We start from the raw sequence: 22,020 nt of genomic DNA on the forward strand, positions 1-22,020 counted from the left end.
TGTATTTCATTCAAATGCAAGGTAACCTCATATGAGGACAGCAGATAGTAAATGTTTCGGCCAGACTGACTTTGCCCCTGAATCTTTTTGATGTAATTCACTGCGATGGCCTTATATTGGCATCCTCATATTATGTAGGAAAGGTAACACCGTCCTAAATAAAGCTCTCATATGAGGATGTCAATTTTGTTTGCATGTAACAACACAAGAAACTCACAGTGTAAATAGTAATAACCTGTGGTTCATGGAAATGCATGATGAAAGGGTTAACAACGGGTTGATAGGTATGCATGCCAATATGAGGAAAGAGAAGTGTTAGATCAAATCAGGTAGACGCAGCCTACAGTATGAATGGTTGTTCTTCTTTCTCTCTGATTTATGACTTGTCCTTATCTGTAATGTTGTGGGAGGTTCTGGAAGAGATAACTGTGCTTCCAGTTCTTTTCAATTCTTTATTGTGTAACCAGGATGGGAACCCATTGAGATCTCATGTCCAACTATATCCTGGAATTGGATTCCGCTCCTGGAAATCTCCTTTCTGACTGCCATTCATTTAATTGTACTATTTCAGTACAGCATTTCTTTCTACTATCCTAAGGGAGTGCTGGGTTTCAACCTGCCTCGCATCCTGGATATGCCCAAATAATTAATGGGTGTTATAATACCGGGATGCTTACTTACATGTATCTCTTCACATGTCATCATCCTGCACAGGAGCTGCCTGGCCTCTGTTTATCCAGCCAGATGTTGCACAGCTGGAACAGAAAGAAGTTCTGTTTCCATGGAGGGGTGGCGTGGATCAGTGGTTTTATTAGTTATTATTATCATCATCTCATCATGCCCTGAACAATGTGAAACATGCAGGTAATAACACAGCAAACCCACAGGTCTCTGAAAAAAATGTACTGTACAAATCTGAGCTTCACGACAACGATTTATCATGTCGGCAGAAGCCCTCAATGGAATTACAGCCTTAAGCTTACATGGTATTATAATTATTGGATCTTCACCAGAAGTAACAGGGGACCGATGATAGTATTGCCAGTGCTGAGAGGAGGTTTGAAACCCTTGTAAGTCTTTGTGAACAGGTCCCAATGGCTCTACTGACTTCAATCACCACACTGGTGTGAGGTAAGAGCTGCGCTTTCCTGCTTTCAGTGTCACGCCTCACTGACGCAGGGGGGATAAGCCCTGAATGTTTCCAGGAATGAGATGAACCTGCCCAGAGGAGCAGTCCAGTGGGTGGCAGGTTACTGCACGCTGAGATAAAGATCAAGACAGATTGCATGATTTAAACCAGGAGGCGGTCAGCTTGCATCTCGGAGTGCTGAGCGAAGAATAAGAGCGAGAGAGAGAGATAAAAACACGCATGTTTATGGGAGAGGCACACACTTTGGCTCCAAGTTGGCCAATCCAGCGATGTTCACGATCTAGGAGAGACAGATATGGGTTTTGTAACAGGTTATAAGGCTGGGTGGTCCAGCAGCACAGATACTGCTTGGGATTAATCAGTGTTCTTTGTTCTGCAGCAGCTATGGGAATGGAGTGGTAACTAATGCTGCTAATGAGTTTCTACAGTGCTGATTCTGCCAGAGATGCACCTTGATTCCTGAAACTCTAAATGTGTTTTCATGCTCCAGATCTACAGGATCTTGGTATGAGAGTCAGACAAGCCCAGACACACACCAAAGCCAATGCTTTTACATTCTATAGTCCTGTATACTCCTTTATAGGACTGTGTTATAGAAGGTGGGTGTAGAACTGTGGATCCTGTAATAACCTTAAGAGGAGTTTACAGGGAGAGTATAATGATATTGGGTCTTGAAACAAGAGCATAGGCAAAGACATTATTTAAGTTTTTATTAAACCTTTTCAAATCATGGTAACATTAAGTGTCTCTAATTACTGTGTATTTACATTGAAGTTACTTACTCATAATTCCAATGTTATTACATATAGTTACAAAGTGCTTAATGTGTAAATCTTTTTGCACGATACATGTAAGTAGACAATTGTATCAGAAAGGGTTAGGGTTGGGTTTAGAGTGGAATTATGTGTAAGCACACATGTATTTGCTAAATACCATACTGTAGGAGTCCCCTACCTCAGGTATTCCTATCAATATTAAAAGCTGTGACTGCATATTTATTAACACAATTTAGTGTCCCAGTGTTCTTTCAATAATGACAATTCTGTGTTACTGTGAAAACAAAGTGAAACGCTGAAACAGGCTTTCCCTTTGGAGGTGTTTCCAAGGCCCCAGTCTGATTGGTAAAAACAAGCGCACACACGCACGCACACGCACACCCTTTCCAGTGTCAGAGTGAAGGGAGCTGTCTGAGGGAGGCAGGTTTGGGGAGAGTTAAGCTGGGAATTGAAAGGTCAACAAAATACACTGTCTCTGTGGGTGGAAAAAAAAATCCTTGTGGTGAGGTTAGAAAAAAAACCTATGCTGATATTTCTTGTAACCCTGTGGTAGTAGCTGTATCATTTAGTTTGTAGTAGTAATGTTATTAGTGGCAGAAAAACACTGTGAATGTAAACTGTGATAACGTAGCAGATCATTCATATTTTTTGTGCCTGTTTTAAAATAGCTGGTGAAGGTAGTTCTGTATCCTCGAGATGAAATTGTACGACTTGCATATGCAAAGTGTTGTTTTATTTCCCTCCTCTTCCTCTCCCTGTTTCCTTCCTCTTGCTCCAGGATCGGTTATATAAGTTCCTTATCAGTCCTACCTGTTCAAGTGTCGAGCAATTACTCCGCCTTAACCTTTCAACTCTTGGAGGGCATTCCTTCAGGAATAACACTCCTGAGAGCTCTGTGCTCAGAAGAGCTCCTCGGAAGTTTAAAGTGCAGTTACACTTTATTAGAGCAACGCTGAACATCTTAGATCTCTGTTATAGCGCCCTGTAGCTGCAGAGATAGTACAGTCATGCTGCTGCTTCATATAAATCTCTGAATCATGTCTGCCCTCTCCAAGTACATGTTGTACACCAGAGTGTAACCATTAACCTGTTCCCCTGCAACAAGCTACCCCTAGTGGATGTATGCAATAACCACATTTATTTTAAGTACTATTTCTTACAGAGGTATTGTTTACATTTGCTCCAGATCGGAAGGTAAATGGATACCCCCTGGTGTTCCTGATGTACTTGGAGGGATTTCATTCGGAGAACTCCATTGAGGCCACAGGGGGAACTTAAAACTGCTGGGTTTTAAAAAGTCACCAGGAAGTGATGACTGAAATAAAAAAGGATCCAAAGTGTTTTTAGGTCTTTCGTTTCTGCTTGTTGGAATTGTTAGCTATATGGTTTCGACAGTCTCTAGTGCAATGACCCCCTCGCTTTTCAAAGGCAATAAACTCTTCCTCCCCAGTTCCTCTGTGAAGCTGTAGTGGTGCCTGAAGCACTGTTGTGTATCAGAGTGACACAAGCCAGAGGCAGCCTCAGCATTCATCACATTAACCAGACAGACAGCTCTGCTCGCTCCACACAAACAAACAAGGTTCACAATGTTTGGCTGTGTGGACTGGACAGGTCATGGGGTGAGAATCGCCAGCTTTGTGCTTGTTGAAAAAGTTACTTTGCCTCTTTCAAGAATAACTCTCAAACAAAAAGGCTACAAATGCAGGACAGGCTTACTGCTCTATAGTGTGTGATAAAGTGTCCAGAAAAGAGCTTAGCTTAGCAGAACTGCTGTTTGGCTCACCTGTATAGGTATAATGTTATTTTAAAATCTAAAACTAATGTTTCTGCTGCTTAGTTGATTGATAGTTAATAAATGGTTAGAGGTTAAAGGGTTAATGAGTAAAATAAGTTACAAGTTCCTGTCCTTGGATTTAGGATTTAGGATTCCAGTGTTGAGCTGGTAAATATATTATCAAATAGTACCTTGATTTAAAGTTAATCTGCTTAATAAATATATTATATTCTGTATATATCATTGTGATAGAGAGAGGAGGACATTTGAATATATATATATATATATATATATATATATATATATATATATATATATATATATATATATATATATATACCTACTAGGCATGACCTAACAAGCATGCTGTGTTTCTACCCCTCACTCACTGGAAGAATATAGGCAAGTATTATTACAGAAAGAGTGATTATAGCATACTTTTTTTACTCTTGCTAAATTGAATAAGTCATGCCTCATCATTACAGGACAGTGGAAACTACAGAACCAGTATAGAGCAACAGAGTGTGTGGCACTGTACACTGTATCTCAAAGTGCTACAACAGGGTGTGTGGCACTGTACACTGTATCTCAAAGTGCTACAACAGGGTGTGTGGCACTGTACACTGTATCTCAAAGTGCTACAACAGGGTGTGTGGCACTGTACACTGTATCTCAAAGTGCTACAACAGGGTGTGTGGCACTGTACACTGTATCTCAAAGTGCTACAACAGGGTGTGTGGCACTGTACACTGTATCTCAAAGTGCTACAACAGGGTGTGTGGCACTGTACACTGTATCTCAAAGTGCTACAACAGGGTGTGTGGCACTGTACACTGTATCTCAAAGTGCTACAACAGGGTGTGTGGCACTGTACACTGTATCTCAAAGTGCTACAACAGGGTGTGTGGCACTGTACACTGTATCTCAAAGTGCTACAACAGGGTGTGTGGCACGGTACACTGTATCTCAAAGTGCTACAACAGGGTGTGTGGCACTGTACACTGTATCTCAAAGTGCTACAACAGGGTGTGTGGCACTGTACACTGTATCTCAAAGTGCTACAACAGGGTGTGTGGCACTGTACACTGTATCTCAAAGTGCTACAACAGGGTGTGTGGCACGGTACACTGTATCTCAAAGTGCTACAACAGGGTGTGTGGCACTGTACACTGTATCTCAAAGTGCTACAACAGGGTGTGTGGCACTGTACACTGTATCTCAAAGTGCTACAACAGGGTGTGTGGCACTGTACACTGTATCTCAAAGTGCTACAACAGGGTGTGTGGCACTGTACACTGTATCTCAAAGTGCTACAACAGGGTGTGTGGCACTGTACACTGTATCTCAAAGTGCTACAACAGGGTGTGTGGCACTGTACACTGTATCTCAAAGTGCTACAACAGGGTGTGTGGCACTGTACACTGTATCTCAAAGTGCTACAACAGGGTGTGTGGCACTGTACACTGTATCTCAAAGTGCTACAACAGGGTGTGTGGCACTGTACACTGTATCTCAAAGTGCTACAACAGGGTGTGTGGCACTGTACACTGTATCTCAAAGTGCTACAACAGGGTGTGTGGCACTGTACACTGTATCTCAAAGTGCTACAACAGGGTATGTGTTCGATAAGGAACTTTTACCTGTCATTTCTACGTAAATCAAAATTCCTTCTTCAAAAAGCATCAATTCAAGATTACTTTAATTTTAGTATTCAAGCAAAACTTCAACAACCAAAATATATTTAAAAGAACACTCTTGGGATGGCCACTGATATACCACACAACTACCAGCAGTAAATACTTTACTATTGGCTTCAGATTATTAGAACATAAGAACATTTACAAACGAAAGGAGGCTGTTCGGCCCATCTGAGCTTGTTTAGTTTCTAGTAACTGATTGGTCTCAAAACTTTGTCAGGTCGGGTCTTAAAGGATCCCAGTGTTTCTGCCTCATCAACATGACCAGCTAGCCCATTCCATCCCCTCACCACTCTGTGTGTGAAGATGTCTCTACTTTCCTCTGTCCTAAGTTCTGTCTAATTCCCAGCTGTGTTCTCTGGTCCTGGTTTCTGTACAGCACTTAATAATGGTTACGCTTAACTATGTTAAAGGCTTCAATCGTCTCCCCCCTAATTCTTTTTTGTTCTGCTATAGCAAATGCGGTAGAATTTAGAAGTGCCTTACCACTTAATAAACTTGGCATTAATACGCCTTTGTGACCATGACTACATTCTAGTAAAACAGCAGCACTATTGTGATAGTGTTTTTTTCAATACCAAGTAGCACCTTTTTATGTGTGCTCTACGAATCTTTCTCCTGATCTAGACATCCTCATGTGAGTCATATCAACATGGAATGAATCACAGCATTTAGCGGAATAGCGGTGTTACTGTTTGAACATGCTGTTTGTGCTACACTGTGTTTAAAAGTGCAGATTACCAGATAATGAGTTTGGGCTGACCGGGGTGGAGGCTGCAGACAAAGGCTCTGTCATGTGTGATGCTCAATGCAATGGGATTTCCCTGGAGGCCCAGGTTTAGCTGACAAACTATGAAATTAACTCTACAAAATAATAACGTAATTGTGTATTAATCGTTTAACAACCAAATATTTGAAAAACACGTTCTTAGCATGACAACTTCTGTGTATCATCTTTCATTTACAAGTCTTTATTTTCGTTGAAATCTATTTAACCTACCCCAACACCATAATTTTCTGGACTCACGACATGTGCACCACGCATATAGTCGAATCAATTTGCTGCAAGTGAGTGTGGGGCTCAGATGGGTCTTAATACTTGGACATGAAAACGATCTTGTTGCAGGACGTTCACACGCGCCAAAGGTAAAATAATGCCTTGAAAATTAAACTAATTAAGATCTAGTACTGCTGTTTTCTTTAATAGATCTAATTACTTCATCAGGTATGCTCTGCGAGTCTTGTACAGTTACTGTACAATTCCCTTTCATGCGTCTAGATCCGGTGTTTTTAATTACTGTGCTCCCTTTATCAGTACGGCCAGGTCTAAATAAAAAGGCGTCTGCAGCTGAGTGGAAACTTTGTTATTCAATATAGTTTAATTATATTTTCCTGAAAACAGCAACTGAGACTTAAAGGTGCATAAACAAGTTCAAAATATTAACGTATGTGTTTCCTATACAAAAAAAAATATTATCATGTTCACTTTGCTTTCTGAACCATAGCAGAGTTTGCAGATGTCATCTATAACCTCCTGTTGCTGTAAGTAGCTGCCGAACAATTTATTTGATGCACAAAGTGATATTGTAGCAAGCAAATACAGGGGGCGAAGTTTACGACCCGATAGCTAAACCTACCTTTAGGATATTTAAACAAAGCAAAATATAACTTACACTCTAAACTACTTAAAAATAAAAACATAACCAGTGAAGGTCGGGCCACCTATGGGGGCTCAACGAATCCCATTGGGGAGAATGTGGACCCTGCGATCACAGCCATTCATTCTGAGACACACATTGTCACCCAGCAATACGGGCAGACTGGTGATATACAATAACAAATCACACATTCAAAAAAGGCATTGCTCTAAAGTAATTGTAGTGAACTGGTCCAGATGGAAGAAAAAAAAAACTAAATAAGGAGTTTTAACATCAAATTTGATCAAGTTCTTTGAAATGTAACAGAACAAGACGACAGACATCAAGGACAGGCGGCTTCAGTCCCCCGCGCGGTCTGCAGCTTTCTCAACTTTCACATGCACCCCTAAATTATTTAAAACATTAAGAGAAAGCACTCAACTCAATGCGTTCCTCGCATCAATTTCAATGTTATCGGTCTGTGAGCGGTGTGGGAGGAGCCCTTCGCTGATTCGCTAAAGGGAGGTTGTTTTTGATCGCTGGTTGGTCAGTCGAGATGTAGGGGCGGGGTTCAGGTGTGCCCATTTCTTGCGGCGAGACCCGAAGTCTGAAACATGCGAGGGAGTGAGAAGCGCAGAACGGCGTCTGGTGATACTCGGTGATTATACTGAAGTGGTTGTGTTATACGGGGAATAACAAGCACCTCGCCGTACCAGCTAGGATATACTGACCAGGGTCCGCTGCTAACCGCTCCAGAACATTTAAAGACGTGTGGAAAAAGGGGAGAGCACGCACCTGGAACCAGGGAATATGGGGCACTCACCTGGAACCAGGGAATATCTGGAACAGCGGTGTGGAGATAATGTGTTTGGAGTGAAGGGAATGGGCATATCTGTTTGCCACTATTGAAAGCAGAGAGTGGCAGAAATACCTACCCGTCGCTACTACTACTACCACCCGGAGGAACAGAGAGACAGTGACATTAACTCCCGGTTCTCTGAGTTGATCTGTATAAAGCAGGGGGCGCAGCCAGATTGCTGTGTGTGCCTGTCTGGGAAGAGGAAGCTCCGATTTCAGAACTATCTCCTCTTATGTATATTTCAAAACGCCTTTAGCCAAATTGCTGTAGTGGTTGACAGTCACCTGTTGGCAATCCCCCCGTGTCGCATCCCCTGTCAATGGTTCAAGAGACTTAACCGAAACTCAAATGGTGGGGGCCGAGGGTGCATTCATTAAATCAGAAACAGAAATAAAAAAGAACGCCTGAATTCATTTAAATACCAGTGGGCAAAAAGAAGAAGGAATTCTATTAAACACCTCTTAAGTCAACCCCCCCCCCCCCCCCCCGTATTCTGTCACACCGCATTCCTGAGAACCACGCGTTACACAGCTGCCGAGAAGGAAATCAAAGCAAGCGCTGTATGACGTGAACACCTGAGAGCTACCGAGCCGACCGCGCACAGCTGCGTTTTATTGTAACTGGCTAGAACCTGAAAGGACGCACTAGGTTATTGTAGCGGAGTGTAAAATGATTGCCGATTGCTTTCTGATCATCTACAAAGGGAATTAACATCGTTTGTATATACATATGACCAGATTGTTGTCTTCTGAGAAATCGTTTCTAAGGTTTGCACACACCGTATTTATAATCTCCCACCAGGTAGAGGTTTAATGAGAGATCTGTCCGGGCTCGTTTCCTGATAAAGTGATGTGGCACACTCACAGCAAAAACAAAAAAAGTAAAGTGATTAATTAAAGTATAATTATATCTTAGACAAGCACCTCTGAGAAGGCGCTAGGTTCGGGTCCCATCCCTGTGTGTCAGCCAGCCCGAGGGGATGTCTGTCGGGCGCCAGGCGGATTCACTTGGATCAGCGCTAATACGTTAAATGGGCGATTTTTGTAAGTGTATGTAGAAAATCTAATATACAAAATAACAATCACTTTCAAACGGACAATTTCCTCGACTTTGTAGTTCCAATGGGGTGATCATCTCCCCACGGATCCCGCAGCAATGGGTGCGAACTGCAGTCAAGTTGCAGCAGAAACTCTGTCTGACTTTGTTGTGAATTCTTTTTAAACCGCCACATCCTCACGGGATAGCTTAAATATGTATATTGAAACTTGGAAATGTTCTTAACCCTTTCGTCGCCAAAGAATATGTCGCTTTCAAAAATCAGGTAAGGTAATGGAGCATATTATTATTATTATTATTTGTTTATTTAGCAGACGCCTTTATCCAAGTCGACTTACAGAGACTAGAGTGTGTGAACTATGCATCAGCTGCAGAGTCACTTACAATTACATCTCACCCAAAAGATGGAGCACAAGGAGGTTAAGTGACTTGCTCAGAGTCACACAATGAGTCAGTGGCTGAGGTGGGATTTGAACCGGGGACCTCCTGGTTATAAGCCCTTTTCTTGAACCACTGGACCACACAGCCTCCTATATTAACGCATTCTTTTCATAGTATGAGGTCATGTTTTCTAAAAGCATTTTTTTGGTAGGGGGTACACCAGGCGTCTCCAACCCTGGTCCTGGAGAGCCCCTATCCAGCAGGTTTTATAAGTGTCTTTACATCATCAGTGGCTAAAGATCTGGAACACATGTTAATCTGGACTAATTAAGCCAATAATTGGTTCACTTAAGTAACTGAGAGACTGGTTGAAATGAAAACCAGCAGCCACAGTAGCTCTCCAGGACCAAGGTTGAAGACCCCTGGTGTACACTGTACAGCACGGCTACTCAACCCTGGTCCTGGAGGGCCGCTGTCCTGCCTGGTTTTTCTTCTAACTGTGTACTCTAAATTACTTATTGGACCAATTAAGTGCTTATTAGAAGCTTAATTGGTCCAACAGTTAGAACAAAAACCAGAAGGACGGCGGCCCTCCAGGACCAGGGTTGAGTAGCCCTGCTGTACAGGGTGTACTTTTCACAGTGTACACAAGTATCTAGATTAACCCGTTACGTTAGTGTTCTGGTGTACATAGCCTTTTCCTCAATGTGTGCACCACTGACTCTATCTATCTATCTATCTATCTATCTATCTATCTATCTATCTATCTATCTAGCTATCTATCTATCCATCTGTCTATCTCTCAGGAACCTTGTTCCTTACACTGGAGAAGAAAAGAAGATTTGTAAATATAACCCATATTGTACCTAGTGGCAACTATGGGGGGCACTGTATGAGGTCCAAAAAATATAGCGTTTTATTGTTTTTACTTGGTTCTGGACAGATGTTGAAAGTGATTTCATGTACCTGCATGGAAGGCAACAGAGTTGAAAGGTCACATTCTCACCTGCAGGTTATATAAAGAGCCATCACCTGCAGCCATTCCACAACCAAGCTCAGGTTCGCACTAAAAACTGTGCTGAAGGACATTATGTTGGTGGATTTTGTTAAGAGGTAATCACTCTATCCTCGCTAACAACAGCCTGGCCATAGCTTAACACCCCTTCCTTCTAATCAGTCAGCTCTTCCCTGGAAATGCACTGTTACTCAGCAGACCTGACCTGCAGAAATAATTTCGTGTTCGTGGATCTATCCTGCTGTCAGTCGCCCGGGCCCTTAAGTGGAGTGTGTTCGCTGCTCCTGTCTTGAAGTTGTGTTTTTTCCCAGGAAGTCGCTGATTCCCTCGGAGTGAGTGCCTGGGGGGATCCTGACATGTTTTGCTTGTGTGATTAATGGTTACAGCATTTGAATAAGCGCCTGCACTTCAGGGACATTTCTTTTTTTATTAGTTTAACTGAATTAGAAAAACAAAGTTGTTTGTAAGTTCTCCTTCAAGATTTTCTGGGGGAAACCAAAGCAGTTGCAGCCCAGCTCCTGTTTCTATTCTGGCAGACCAATGGAGAGCTCTGTAGCTTTGTAGTATTTATAATACACACAGCGTCAGAAGCGTCTTTAAATAGAGACAAATCACAGATTGAAAAATATATAGGGTATTAAGAAAGGAAAGTGCACACCCTAACAAACTTCATTTCATCCAGTCAGTTCGCTGTTTGGGGTTTTGCATTGGGGTTAGGGGTTGGGGTTAAGGGTTGGGGTTAGGGGTTGGGGATGGGGATGGGGATGTGGATGGGGGTGGGAGAGGGTTGGGGTTAGGGATTGGGGTTAGGGGTTAGGGGTTAGGGTTTGGAGATGGGAGTGAGGGTTAGGGGTTAGGGGTTGGAGATGGGGGTGGGGGTTTGGGGTTAGGGGTTGGGGATAAGGGTGGGAGGCTTCTCTCTAAGCCAGTGCTCCAGCACAGTGTTGGGTGGTACTGGGCAGTCTTTCAGGTGAGACCTTAGAGCTAGGTCCTGCCTATTACTCTGTTGACAGTAACAGTCCTGGCTAAATACCAATACAAGTCAATACAATTCTGCCCTTGCTATATCACCCTAACCTAACTATTGTATATCTTTATTTATTTTAACCCTCCCTCCTGTCCAGGTTACCAGTATGGAGGAGAATCAGTTCTGAGCATGTTAAACCTGGTTAAATAAATACATGTATTTGATTTGACTAAAGAGGGGCCTTTAGTGCTGGAGACGTCAACACTAAATGGCTGGAAGGATGATGGTGGTCAGTCAGTCTTGGGTCAATCAGTGCCTCCTAGCTTTGTGGTAGATGGATTGGGCCCATGTTTTCTCTAAAGCCTAGCTCTCTGAACCCCTGCAGAACAGACAGATATGCAGGGGAATTCAGACCTGACCTCGGATTCTGTCTGCGGGGAGCCTCGCTGTTCATGACAAGTCTGGCTAGGCTATTTGTTGTTATTAATGACTGCCCTGTGACCCCAGGGCCAGGGTTGCTTGTGCTGTGTGAGCTGTCAGTGCCTGCCTTTCTCTGCCCCCCTCTGATTAAATCCCACAGGGGTTGATGTATAATTGAATGACAGTGTTTATTTTGTCTCCTTGCTGTTTCTAGGAGGCTGTCTCAATGCGTGGCTGTGACCTTCCTCACTCTGCTGCTCTCTCCAGTCTGTCTGTCTTCCCCCCATGTGAGTTTACACAACCTTTAGACCTCATGGACGCCTGCCATGGAATTCAAGCTCACCATGTTCATTTAAGGCAGAAATGTTTGTTCTTTGGCTTAATTCAGAAATCTCCTAAGTGGAGGTCATGGACAGATGACAATTACACAGGCTTAGCTTATTCTGTCATGGAAGAACAGCAATGTCACAACTTAAAACACTCCTGTCATAAACACTCAGTCATGAGCTGACATTGTTATCTGTAACATGACACATACAGGAATGTGCATTGATAGTCGTAAAACATCAGAACAAATCACATTACAGTAGCATAGCATTACTGGCATTTTAACCAGAACTGACTTGGTGAAGTGCTCGGGTTTATAACTTGCTGTGTGAATGGTTTTAGTATCATTACTGCAGTCCTGAATCATGGCATACCATTAAGTACAAGATTCATATACTTTTCTTTTTTTTCATTTGTCTTAATAAAAATAGGTCGCAATGCATGCAAATGTACCAGACTTTCTGTAGTTAACAGGTGAGCGTCAGAGATTTTGGGACTGTGGGCACCCTATAACTCCCCTCATCAACCAAGCCCACCTTAAACTGGAGGCTCAGTGATCATGAGTGAGTGCAGTCTCTCATCGCTGCTCCCATGGCTGTCAGCGGAGAGGGCCCGCTGCTTGCTCCTCTTAGTGTGGAGGGGGATAAAGTTAGCATCAGGGGTGAGGAGAGGGGGAACATCAGACATCAGCACCAACCCCCCCCAGAGAGATAGTCAGCTGCCCCGAGACAAAGAGGCGACATTTATGTTAGCCGCACTTTCACTTTAGATTCCATTCAGCTGAAATAGTTTCCCACAGCCAATCAGAAGCATCAGGGGCACTCTCTCAGGTTACCTATACAGCTGTGGCCAAAGAGTTAAGAATGGCAGTACCAAAAACAAAGATGATTCAAAGCTAAATGGATGACTGAAGGATTGCCTTTGTTCTTAACAGTGTCCTTCTGCATCCATCAGTACACTATCACTCATTGTTTGAATTGTTTCCAGCTTAGCAACGCAGTTCCAAGGCCAAGACTGTTGACTGTTGACTGTTCCTTCTCTTTGCTTGGCTTCTTTGTCTTAACGATTTCTTTTTCCTGGAGAACGAAGTCATTCTTCACTGGGTTGAAACCTGCTTGCCAAAAAGCCTGTTTTTTTTGTTTTTTGTTTTTTTAATTTAGCAGTCGCCAATTATTTTTAGTATTTTCTCCCAATTTAGAATATCCAATTATTTTTAGGTTGTCCTAAGACTCACATCTACAGACTGACTATCCTCTATACTGTAGCTGTGCATCCGTCATCTGTTTCAACAAAACTACCCATTAGAAGTCCACAGCTGACATTTTCACTTCCAGAAGCTACCATTTCAAGTTCATGCTGTGACCAGAATTTGCTAATAATAGCCTAGGCCTCCAGAAGTGAAAGGCTAGTGTACCACTGCATCAGATGTCTTGCCCTCGTCAGATGATATGAACACTCATTTGAGAGGATTAGAGTTCCTTCTTTGCGTTAATGAGGGCAATCTCATGTCGGACATCACTGCACAGTGATGCATTAGTGAGCTTTTACATGCATTGCAGTCCTTTTTATACCTCTGAACGTTACCTTAATCTGACAGCTCTGTTCTATGGAAGATGGGTGGGTGCTCTGTCAGTTAAATCCACCTTTAGAGCAAGTGGAAGGAATACATTTAAAACTCAGTGCTTACATTGTTGGGTCAGTTTCTAATGTATAACAGTGCTTTCAAGTTTTCTCCTCACGTGGTGACAGATATCAAGGTATTTAATGGGATGTGAAATATTTTGGTTTCTAAAACTGTTAACAATTGACAAACAAGTCGGAAGCTTCATTTAAGGGCCCAAAAGTATGAGCTCAAGTGGTATTTGTTACTGTGGTTATTTATTTATTTCATTGTTTTCCATTGACGTGAGTAACATTTGTACTGCTAGGCCTATAGATTTTGTTGATGAACTATAAAAATATGATTTTTGTAAACTGACTGCTTTCATAAGCCAGGGCAATTGTTACTGTCCACATTTGGAATAGAGCAGAAAAGTGGATATTAGTGAGGTTTTGAATATTTTTTTAGCTTTTGGCCCAGTTGTGGCAGTGTGATCAGGGAGCCTCTGTGGCCCCTGTAGAGCTGAGGATTGTCTGTCTCCCTCAGACCCCTTGGGGCTCCCTGTGGGGTGAAGCCCCGCCCCTGAGTCGCGCCCGCCGGCAGCTGCGATTCGGTAACGAGTGGAGCTCCTGGATTGGCTGGTCCGCCTGTTCACGCACCTGCGGAGGAGGGGCCTCCGTTCGAAGTCGCACCTGCATCACCAGGTAGGTACCGCCCCTCTCTGGTTATCTCCAAAGTGCAATTTGCATCGTGTTTGTGCAAGGAAAAGAAAACTGTTCATTTAACAAAACTAGTATCAATCAACAAAAAACTATAGAAGAGTTTACAGCTGAAGCTGTTTTATTTCCCTTCCAAAAGATGTTGCAAATTGAACTTTGGCTTAGACCTTGACAAATCTGTGCTAAGCAACCGATTATCTGTTCCGTGTTTTATTTCCGTCTGTTGCCAAACTTCCAGCTGTAGTGCTTCTACGCGCTTGGTTAAACATGAATACATCAACAAACAAACGACAAGTAAACAATAAGAAAAGAAAACATGATGAAATGTACATCCAGTGGGTAGGCCTTGGCCTAGCAGTCAGCTGTGCTATTCAGATATTTACAGATATTTTGGCTAATGCTTTAGTTACCAACATTACATCGATAAAGGCATAAACCAAGATGTTTGTCAACCTGGCTTTTTTGTTTGGGTTTGTCTTTATCTACCATCGCATATTTGTCTTACCTCTGTCTCATTTACAGAGCTCTAACACCCATATAAAGAGAGTGTTTTTATCATAGGTTTTCCCCTTATTTTCCAGGGAACTTGGCTTATCTATAGAGCTTTTCACACAAAAGATAAGCGTTCTAATCTGGAAATGCTCAGGGTTTGTTTTGTGGTTGCAAGTGAAACTCGCTCCAGTATTTTATTTCACTGTTTTGTTTTGTTTTTTCTGATGCAGAATTTTATAACTGATCTGTTATGTTACAAGTTTAAAGGAAAGTCCAATTGTAATTTTCTACACTCCTCACTTGTTGCGCTCTCCCACTAGGAACCTGCAGGGGGGGCCGTGCACCGGAGAGCCCAGGCAGTATAAGATCTGCAACATCCAGGTAAGAACATGCAGGTGCCCAGCTTCCTTCAAACATTTCTACTCGAAAGAAAGCCCTGGAACAAACTGATAACTTCAGTAGTGTTCTCCTGGAAGAGCTGATCTGTTCAGCTAAGCCGCTTCAGTACCAGGGAGCTATAATGTGCTGTCGATGCTAAAGCTAAGACTACTAAGCAGGAGTTCATGCTGAACGGTTAATGCACCTAGAGGCGTCTACTAAAGGACCTCCCTTTATAACCCATGATGGCTTTCCTATCTTATCGTGCTACAATGCATGCTTAATCCACAGTAGCAACCTCACAAAAAAAAGACAAATTAGTTATTCATCCCTGTGACGGGGAGCTCATAAATTGTACATGGTTGTTGTGGATTGCATAAAGAACGTAGGGCATGTATGTGTGTGTGTGTAAATATCTGCAAACTGCTGCTGACTCAGAAGGCGTTAATAAGGGCTGGTATTTGATCATGGCATGTTTGAGAAGTGAGCAGTCATGGAGCCGGGGAGCGTGCAGAGAGTCCTCAGTGCTGTGCTGTTGTGTAAGTGGGGCACAGTGCATGCTGGGACTGATGGGGTGTAACCACACTTAACCCTTTGTGTGCAGGACTGTCCAACAGGGGCGCTCGGGTTCCGGGAGCTGCAGTGTGCCGCCTATAATGATAAACCCTTGATGGGCAGCGGGAGATACAAGTGGACAACCTTCCAAGGAGGTGAGAGTGAGTGTGTGTGTGTGTGTGTGTGTGTGTGTCTGTGCTTCCAGGGAGGCAAAAGCGAGTGTCTCTGTGTGTGTCTGTGTGTGTGTGTGTGTGTGTACTTGTCTGTCTGTGCTTGTGTCAATATTTACAGTCAGTCTCTTTTCTAATTGTTGGCATACCCTCCACACCCACTCCCTGTTTCTGTCGGCTGCAGGTTCAACCCCCTGTGATCTCAGCTGCTTGGCACTGGGGCACAATTTCTACTATAACTTCGGACGAGTGCTGGACGGGACGCCCTGCCAGACTGAACTGGGTGGGGTCTGCATTAACGGACGCTGTTTGGTGAGTGAGTGCCGGGACTGTGCAGAAAACTAGGGCTTCACTTTGAAGGTCCTGACCAGGGATTGGAGAAATACTCCTTACTGAGTGTAATGATGATATCATTTTCAACCTGGGTCAAAGGTCATTACCTTTACAAGAAAGCAGTGGCAGTGGAGACAAAGCAGACATGGGATACTCTTTCTGTCTCTCTCTTAGACTACACCCCAGTCCCCTGAAACATCCTCTCAGGATTACAGCAGTAATTACTTGAACACCATTCTTTAAACCCCTTTCTTTAAACACAGTAATGTGTGTTTGTTTTGTTGCTTGAGAGTGTGAGGGTGATGCCTGTGTTCTTGTGTCTCCCCGCAGCGGCCCGGCTGTGACCTGATCCTGGGCTCGGAGCAGCAGCAGGATGCCTGCATGGTGTGTGGGGGGCGCAACACCACCTGCCTGCTCCATCGCAGTGTATACCAGAGCCCCAGCCAGGCTGTCGGTGAGCTCCCAGCATTGCACACAGAGCGGAGGGGCAGTCCCTGAAACTCTGTGCTGTGAAACTAGGAAAGCCTATTGATCTGATTATGGATATAAAACAAAAACACCCAGGACACGAATGAGTGAATGGGATCAGCACTGTTTAAACAGAAACCCCATTATGGGGATGCAGGCAGAGTGAGAATATTTTGCATAATTCAGTGCATGTGTGGGAAAAACAAAAGCAGTCATAATACTTGCTTTGTTTTGGCTTCAGAAAATGTGTTGCAGTTAGTTTACTGGGACTTTATTTTTATTTTTTTTTAAATAAAGGCAACGTAGTGCAAGTGTCCAAAAACTGAGAAGGGCAGGCAGGCAGGGAGGCAGGCAGGGAGGGAGGTAAGCAGGGAGGCAGGCAGGGAGGCAGGGAGGCAGGGAGGCAAGGAGGGAGGGAGGCAGGCAGGGAGGGAGCCAAACTTCTTGATAAATAAAAAGGCAACGGTAGCAAAGGATCATGTTTCTGGTGACTAGACCAGAACAGGTAAGGCAGAGCCACAAAAAAGATGGACAATCCTGGAGCACTTGTTTATAAAAGTTTCTTTTTTACTTTATACATTAACAAGAGAATTTGATCAACAGCGCTGCCAAGGTTGCACAATCAAATCCCTCTCGATTCACTGCCTTCTCACTCTGTCTCAGGTACCTTTGGATATAATGAAGTCACAATGATTCCCGCTGGAGCCACGCACATCCGGGTGACTGACAACAGCAAGAACTACCTGGGTAAGGGCTCCATTCCCTCTGCTCTGCTCAGCTCACACAGCACCCCTCTAGTCTTTCTAGGACTCAAGTCAGAAGGGGGTCGCTCTCTTAACAAGCCACAATGTCTCATGTCCTCCTGCTCTGCCATATCCAATAGGAGACAATGCCTCCCGGTCATTCAGCTTTACCTGCTGGTGGTTTTATAGGTTCTGACAAAGACCAGACTCACTGAGAGCAAGCCTGCTGCAGCTATCATAGATAAATATAATCTGTGACACCACTGCGAGGAATCTCTGTAAAACCGACCCGGTTGGTGAAATTATAATTATCACCACTTCTTAGCTGTTGTGCCCCTTGCTCACTTGCCTGGCCCAGCTGTGTTGGGTGGGATCCGTCATTAAAAATAGATTCATTATAGCTATCGTTCCGCTGTCAGCTAGAGACAGAAATATCTTGAGATATGAACACACACCACAACAGCTCCCTCTCTCCTCCCCTCTCACTGCAGGGCTGCTCTTAGACACCCTCTAGTGGAGAGAGTCTGCTAGCACACCCAAGGATGGCACATGGCCACACAGTTGGACCGTTTACCTGCTGTTACTAGTGAAAGTGCCTCTTCTGTACCTCATTTCCTAATATCCTATTCAGCAGTCATTTGGAAAATTTGGCAGAACAATTCAATTCTATGTTTTGACAATACAACAAACAATCAGGCTTCCTGAGTATGGAGAGAGATTAAGCATTCAATCTTCACTGCACCCAAGTTATTTTGACCGTTTCTTTTTTTAACAGTGATAGACTTATTGTTCCCAGAAATTACACAGAATTGACCAAAAGTGATGATGGAAATTCACGAGGGAGCAAACTGTAACTCATTCCGTTTCAGGAATGTTGAAAGATACGTCTGTTATTAACCCTTCGTTGCCTGTGTCCCCAGCACTACAGAACGGGCGCTCCCAGTATGTCATCAATGGTAACTGGGAGATCGACTGGCCGGGGGAGTACAGCGTCGCTGGGACCAAGCTGGTGTACAAGCGCTCAGCAGACAACCGAGAGAGCTTTGAGGCTTCAGGACCCACCCAAGAGGACCTGCACATCATGGTGAGGCCCCACACACCCCCATCCCACTCACCCTGACCCCACACTTACCTCCTTCTTCCCTTCATAGTACATCTCTCTCTCTCTCTGTCCTCCTATTCTTTCTCTTTCTGTCTCTCTGAGTCTCACTGGCTCACACAGCTTCCCCAGTCCCCTGATCTCACTCTCTCGTACCCTCATGCAGGTGCTGTCCACTGACAGGAACTCTGGGATCGAGTATGAGTACTGGCTGCCACGCGACCGTTACGCGCTCTACCATGGGGGGAGGAGCCAGCTGCACCAGCCACATCAATCGGCAACCTTCTCGCCATGGCAACGTCCAACCAGCACCACAACAACACTGGCAACTACTAGCACAACAACAGCCAGGCCTCCCTCAACTACTACCACCACCACTACCCCAGCCTGGGGTGAGAGCAGCTCATTTGTTTTAGTTGTATATAAATACAATTAATTATTACCTGAGATGTCCCTCCATGAGTATCTGTAGTTCATGGCCACAAAGAGTTTTATGAGTTTAGTAGCTCTGAGTCACGGTCATTTTTAACTGAGTTTTATATTTTTGTAGGGTTATCTCAGTGCCGGGTTGCTATGTAGCTCAGTAGAGTGGAACGGTTTCTTGTCTCCCTCAGCTCCTGCAGGACACAATCCGTCTCGGCATCAAAACAACCAGCCGCAGGCACGCCTGGAGCGAGACGAGAACTGGAGCAACCAGATCCCTCAGCACCACAGACCCGGTCAGTACTGCCCTGCTCCCAGTGCTGTACAGGACAGTACAGTGGGGTCTTTTACACAGGCAAGCGTATCACACTGTGTATGAATTCATAAAGCTTTTCCAATCATTGTAAATCTTCCCATTCACAAAGCTTTCTTGGAGTGGTTTATATATTGTATTGTTTACTGAAATGCTTAAAAGAATATTTACCTGAGTTGTTTTATGAACAGAGTGTGGGTCACTGTGTGTGGCAGTGCGTGCCCTCCTGATCTATGATTAGCTCTGGAATGTGGGGGTCCCAGTCTGGCTCTGTGCCAGCCTCTAATCCAGGGGGTGTGTGTGGAGGGAGAGGGACAGTAAGGCTTGTTTAGCATTAGCAAAGCAGCTTCACCTGCTGACTGACTGACTGACTGACTGACTGACTGACTGACTGACTGTTCTCAGAGAGGCTTGAGCACTGGGAAATCAATCTTCTCTCTTGCTCTCCCTCCGACGCAACAAGATGGTCATGCAGCATAAAGCCATTTCTAAGCCCAGCTTTTATGAATTATTAGACTGTATAAACTGATAATGACCATGCATTACTATGAAATCTGGGTAATGCAACTCATGTTGCTGCTAAACAGCATATCTCTGGGGGGGGGGGGTCTCAGTGAGAGTTCTTGATTGTATCAAGGTCAATCAAATATTTCAAATATGTATTTGCGTCACACACACACACACACACACACTGGGGCAAAGGTTGACCAAAATAAGCTGTAAGATGGAGGTTTTGTTTTAAAATTCAAGCTGAATGTCTTCAGAAAACACATTTTAGCTACAGAATCACTGGAAGCATTGTTTGAAGTTTTAGTAAGCTGTGAGGATGTTGAAATAGGTTCATTAGCTGGTTTCACAAACGGGTTTCACACTGTGAACTATTCTGCCTGTATTTCGAAGACATAATCGGTATTTGGAAAGCCTGCTCCCTGCCTCAATGTCTGTCACTTTTTCAGGTCACTGTGGGAAGTGCAGGAGGGTTAGAGGGAAAGGAAACCGCGTCAGACAGTACTGCCAGAAGGACTTCGGTGAGTGTGTGTGTGAGAGTGAGAGTGAGAGAGTGAGAGAGTGTGTGTGTGTGTGAATTTGCATGCAATGGTCTGCCACTCCAGATAAGAATAAATAAAACTGCAACATATTAGTTATTCTAATGCATGATTCAGATTTGGAGAGGTACCTAGCATATGTTTTTAATTGTTTACCCTGGTTACCAATGAAACAAAAATTGGGCTGACAAACATTTCGCAGTGAGAGACAAAAATACCCAATAAAACATGTCTCAGGCTTTTATAAATGAGCGGACGAGTCTGTATGTGTGCAGTCCGGGGGTAGAAGCTGTCTGAAGCGAGAGAGAGATTGAAAGGTAAAGTGTTCCTCAGAGCTCCAGTGATGGCCGCATGCGTCTCTATCCCGCAGTGTTCCGTGGCAAGGTGCTGGGGAAGCAGTACAGGGGTCAGGAGACGCGCTACGACATGCAGGTGATCCACACCTACCGCAACCGCTTCCCGCTGGTGCGCCGCGAGTTCATGTGGGTGCCCAACGTGTGTGACTGCCCCCAGCTGGAGGAGGGCCGCCAGTACGTGATGATGGCGCGGCGGCACGTCAACTACGAGCGCACGCTGAACCGCATCCTGCTGGAGACCGACAGCTACGTGCGGGATTACCGCCCCCGGGAGGATGAGCTGCTGCGCTCCCTGGAGCCGGAGTGCCTGAAGCAGAGCTATCCTCCCACGGCCTGATCAGAGGAGCTGGAGACACCCCACCCTGGAGAGAACACCGACACACTCTCACACCGCTGCTCACACCGCTCTGCCCGCAGCCCAAGGAAGCTTGTGCGCTTGTTTTGAAAATGAGAAGAGTAAGGAACGGTGGGGATGGTTCAGAAGCAGGGAACTGGAGATCACCAGGGTCCAGCCAATTCTATACAGAGAACTCAGAACTAGGGATCCGAGAGCCAGCAAATGGAACAAAGAGAGATCTCATTTGCAGATGAACATCTGAAATGTAAAAATCTGCCTAGATCTTTTTTTTTTTTTTGACCAAAAAGTTGCAATATTAGTTCACATTTGGGGTCATTTCATTTAGTCAGTCTCAATTCTCTTTCCTCAATTCCCAGAGTTTGGGAAAGTCACTTGAAAATTAACTGACCAGGAGAGAAAGGACTTAGACAGTCAGTACCAAAGGTGAATATTACTTTTGTTCACTAGAAACAGAACCCACCCACAACATGTAGCCCATCAGGGACCTTAATGACAATGTAATCTCATCACATTGTAATCTCTGCCAACCCGCTCCTGAAGCAGTAATTCAGGGTTTGAATACACCCCTTCAGCGGTGAACTGTTGTCTGGAGTACAAACCTACCCTGGTGGGGTTTGTGAAAGAATACCCTTGGGAGAGCGTGTGTCTAACCCCTATATTCTATCCCCCCCACCCACACCCAATTCAGACCTTCTGAACTGGAGTGTGATCCTGGGTAATGTTTTATAATTTATAAAGAACTCAGCACGACACCAAAGATCACTTGTGTATAACATTTTGTTTTGCATTATATACATTTATAATCATGTACCTGTATTATTATGTGTCTTTATTACTGTCACTTAATCAACAAAAGTGTATTATTATTATTAATATATATATATATATATATATATATATATATATAT

General features: G+C 44.0%; 1 protein-coding gene across 3 annotated transcripts; it reads left to right on the plus strand.

The window, feature by feature from the left end:
• The first annotated feature begins 7,622 nt into the window (after window positions 1-7,622).
• LOC117429917 (ADAMTS-like protein 5) lies at window positions 7,623-21,987 on the plus strand. 3 transcript variants are annotated; one of them, XM_034049870.3, is made up of 14 exons: window positions 7,624-9,214; window positions 10,343-10,443; window positions 11,947-12,019; window positions 14,206-14,363; window positions 15,191-15,251; window positions 15,853-15,958; window positions 16,158-16,285; window positions 16,637-16,760; window positions 17,438-17,521; window positions 18,438-18,601; window positions 18,783-19,008; window positions 19,231-19,335; window positions 20,309-20,380; window positions 20,769-21,987. In XM_034049870.3, exons 2-14 carry the CDS (start codon window positions 10,421-10,423, stop codon window positions 21,089-21,091), a joined length of 1,647 nt encoding a protein of 548 aa, XP_033905761.3. In that variant the 5' UTR covers window positions 7,624-9,214; window positions 10,343-10,420; the 3' UTR covers window positions 21,092-21,987. The 3 variants fall into 3 exon arrangements, with proteins under 3 accessions (XP_033905760.3, XP_033905761.3, XP_033905762.3); XM_034049869.3 differs by lacking the exon at window positions 10,343-10,443 and having other exon boundaries at window positions 7,623-8,660; XM_034049871.3 differs by lacking the exon at window positions 10,343-10,443.
• The last annotated feature ends 33 nt before the right edge of the window (window positions 21,988-22,020 follow it).

This window comes from Acipenser ruthenus, chromosome 24 (genome assembly GCF_902713425.1).
Source record: "Acipenser ruthenus chromosome 24, fAciRut3.2 maternal haplotype, whole genome shotgun sequence".
Taxonomy (NCBI): Eukaryota; Metazoa; Chordata; class Actinopteri; order Acipenseriformes; family Acipenseridae; genus Acipenser; species Acipenser ruthenus.

Excerpts from the sequence above, each read along its gene's own strand:
- LOC117429917 (XM_034049871.3), top strand. The coding sequence starts at position 9,165 with ATGTTCTTAACCCTTTCGTCGCCAAAGAATATGTCGCTTTCAAAAATC. Across the intron at positions 9,215-11,946 it reads ATGTCGCTTTCAAAAATCAG|GAGGCTGTCTCAATGCGTGG; the intron begins GTAAGGTAATGG and ends TGCTGTTTCTAG. Across the intron at positions 18,602-18,782 it reads AAGAGGACCTGCACATCATG|GTGCTGTCCACTGACAGGAA; the intron begins GTGAGGCCCCAC and ends ACCCTCATGCAG.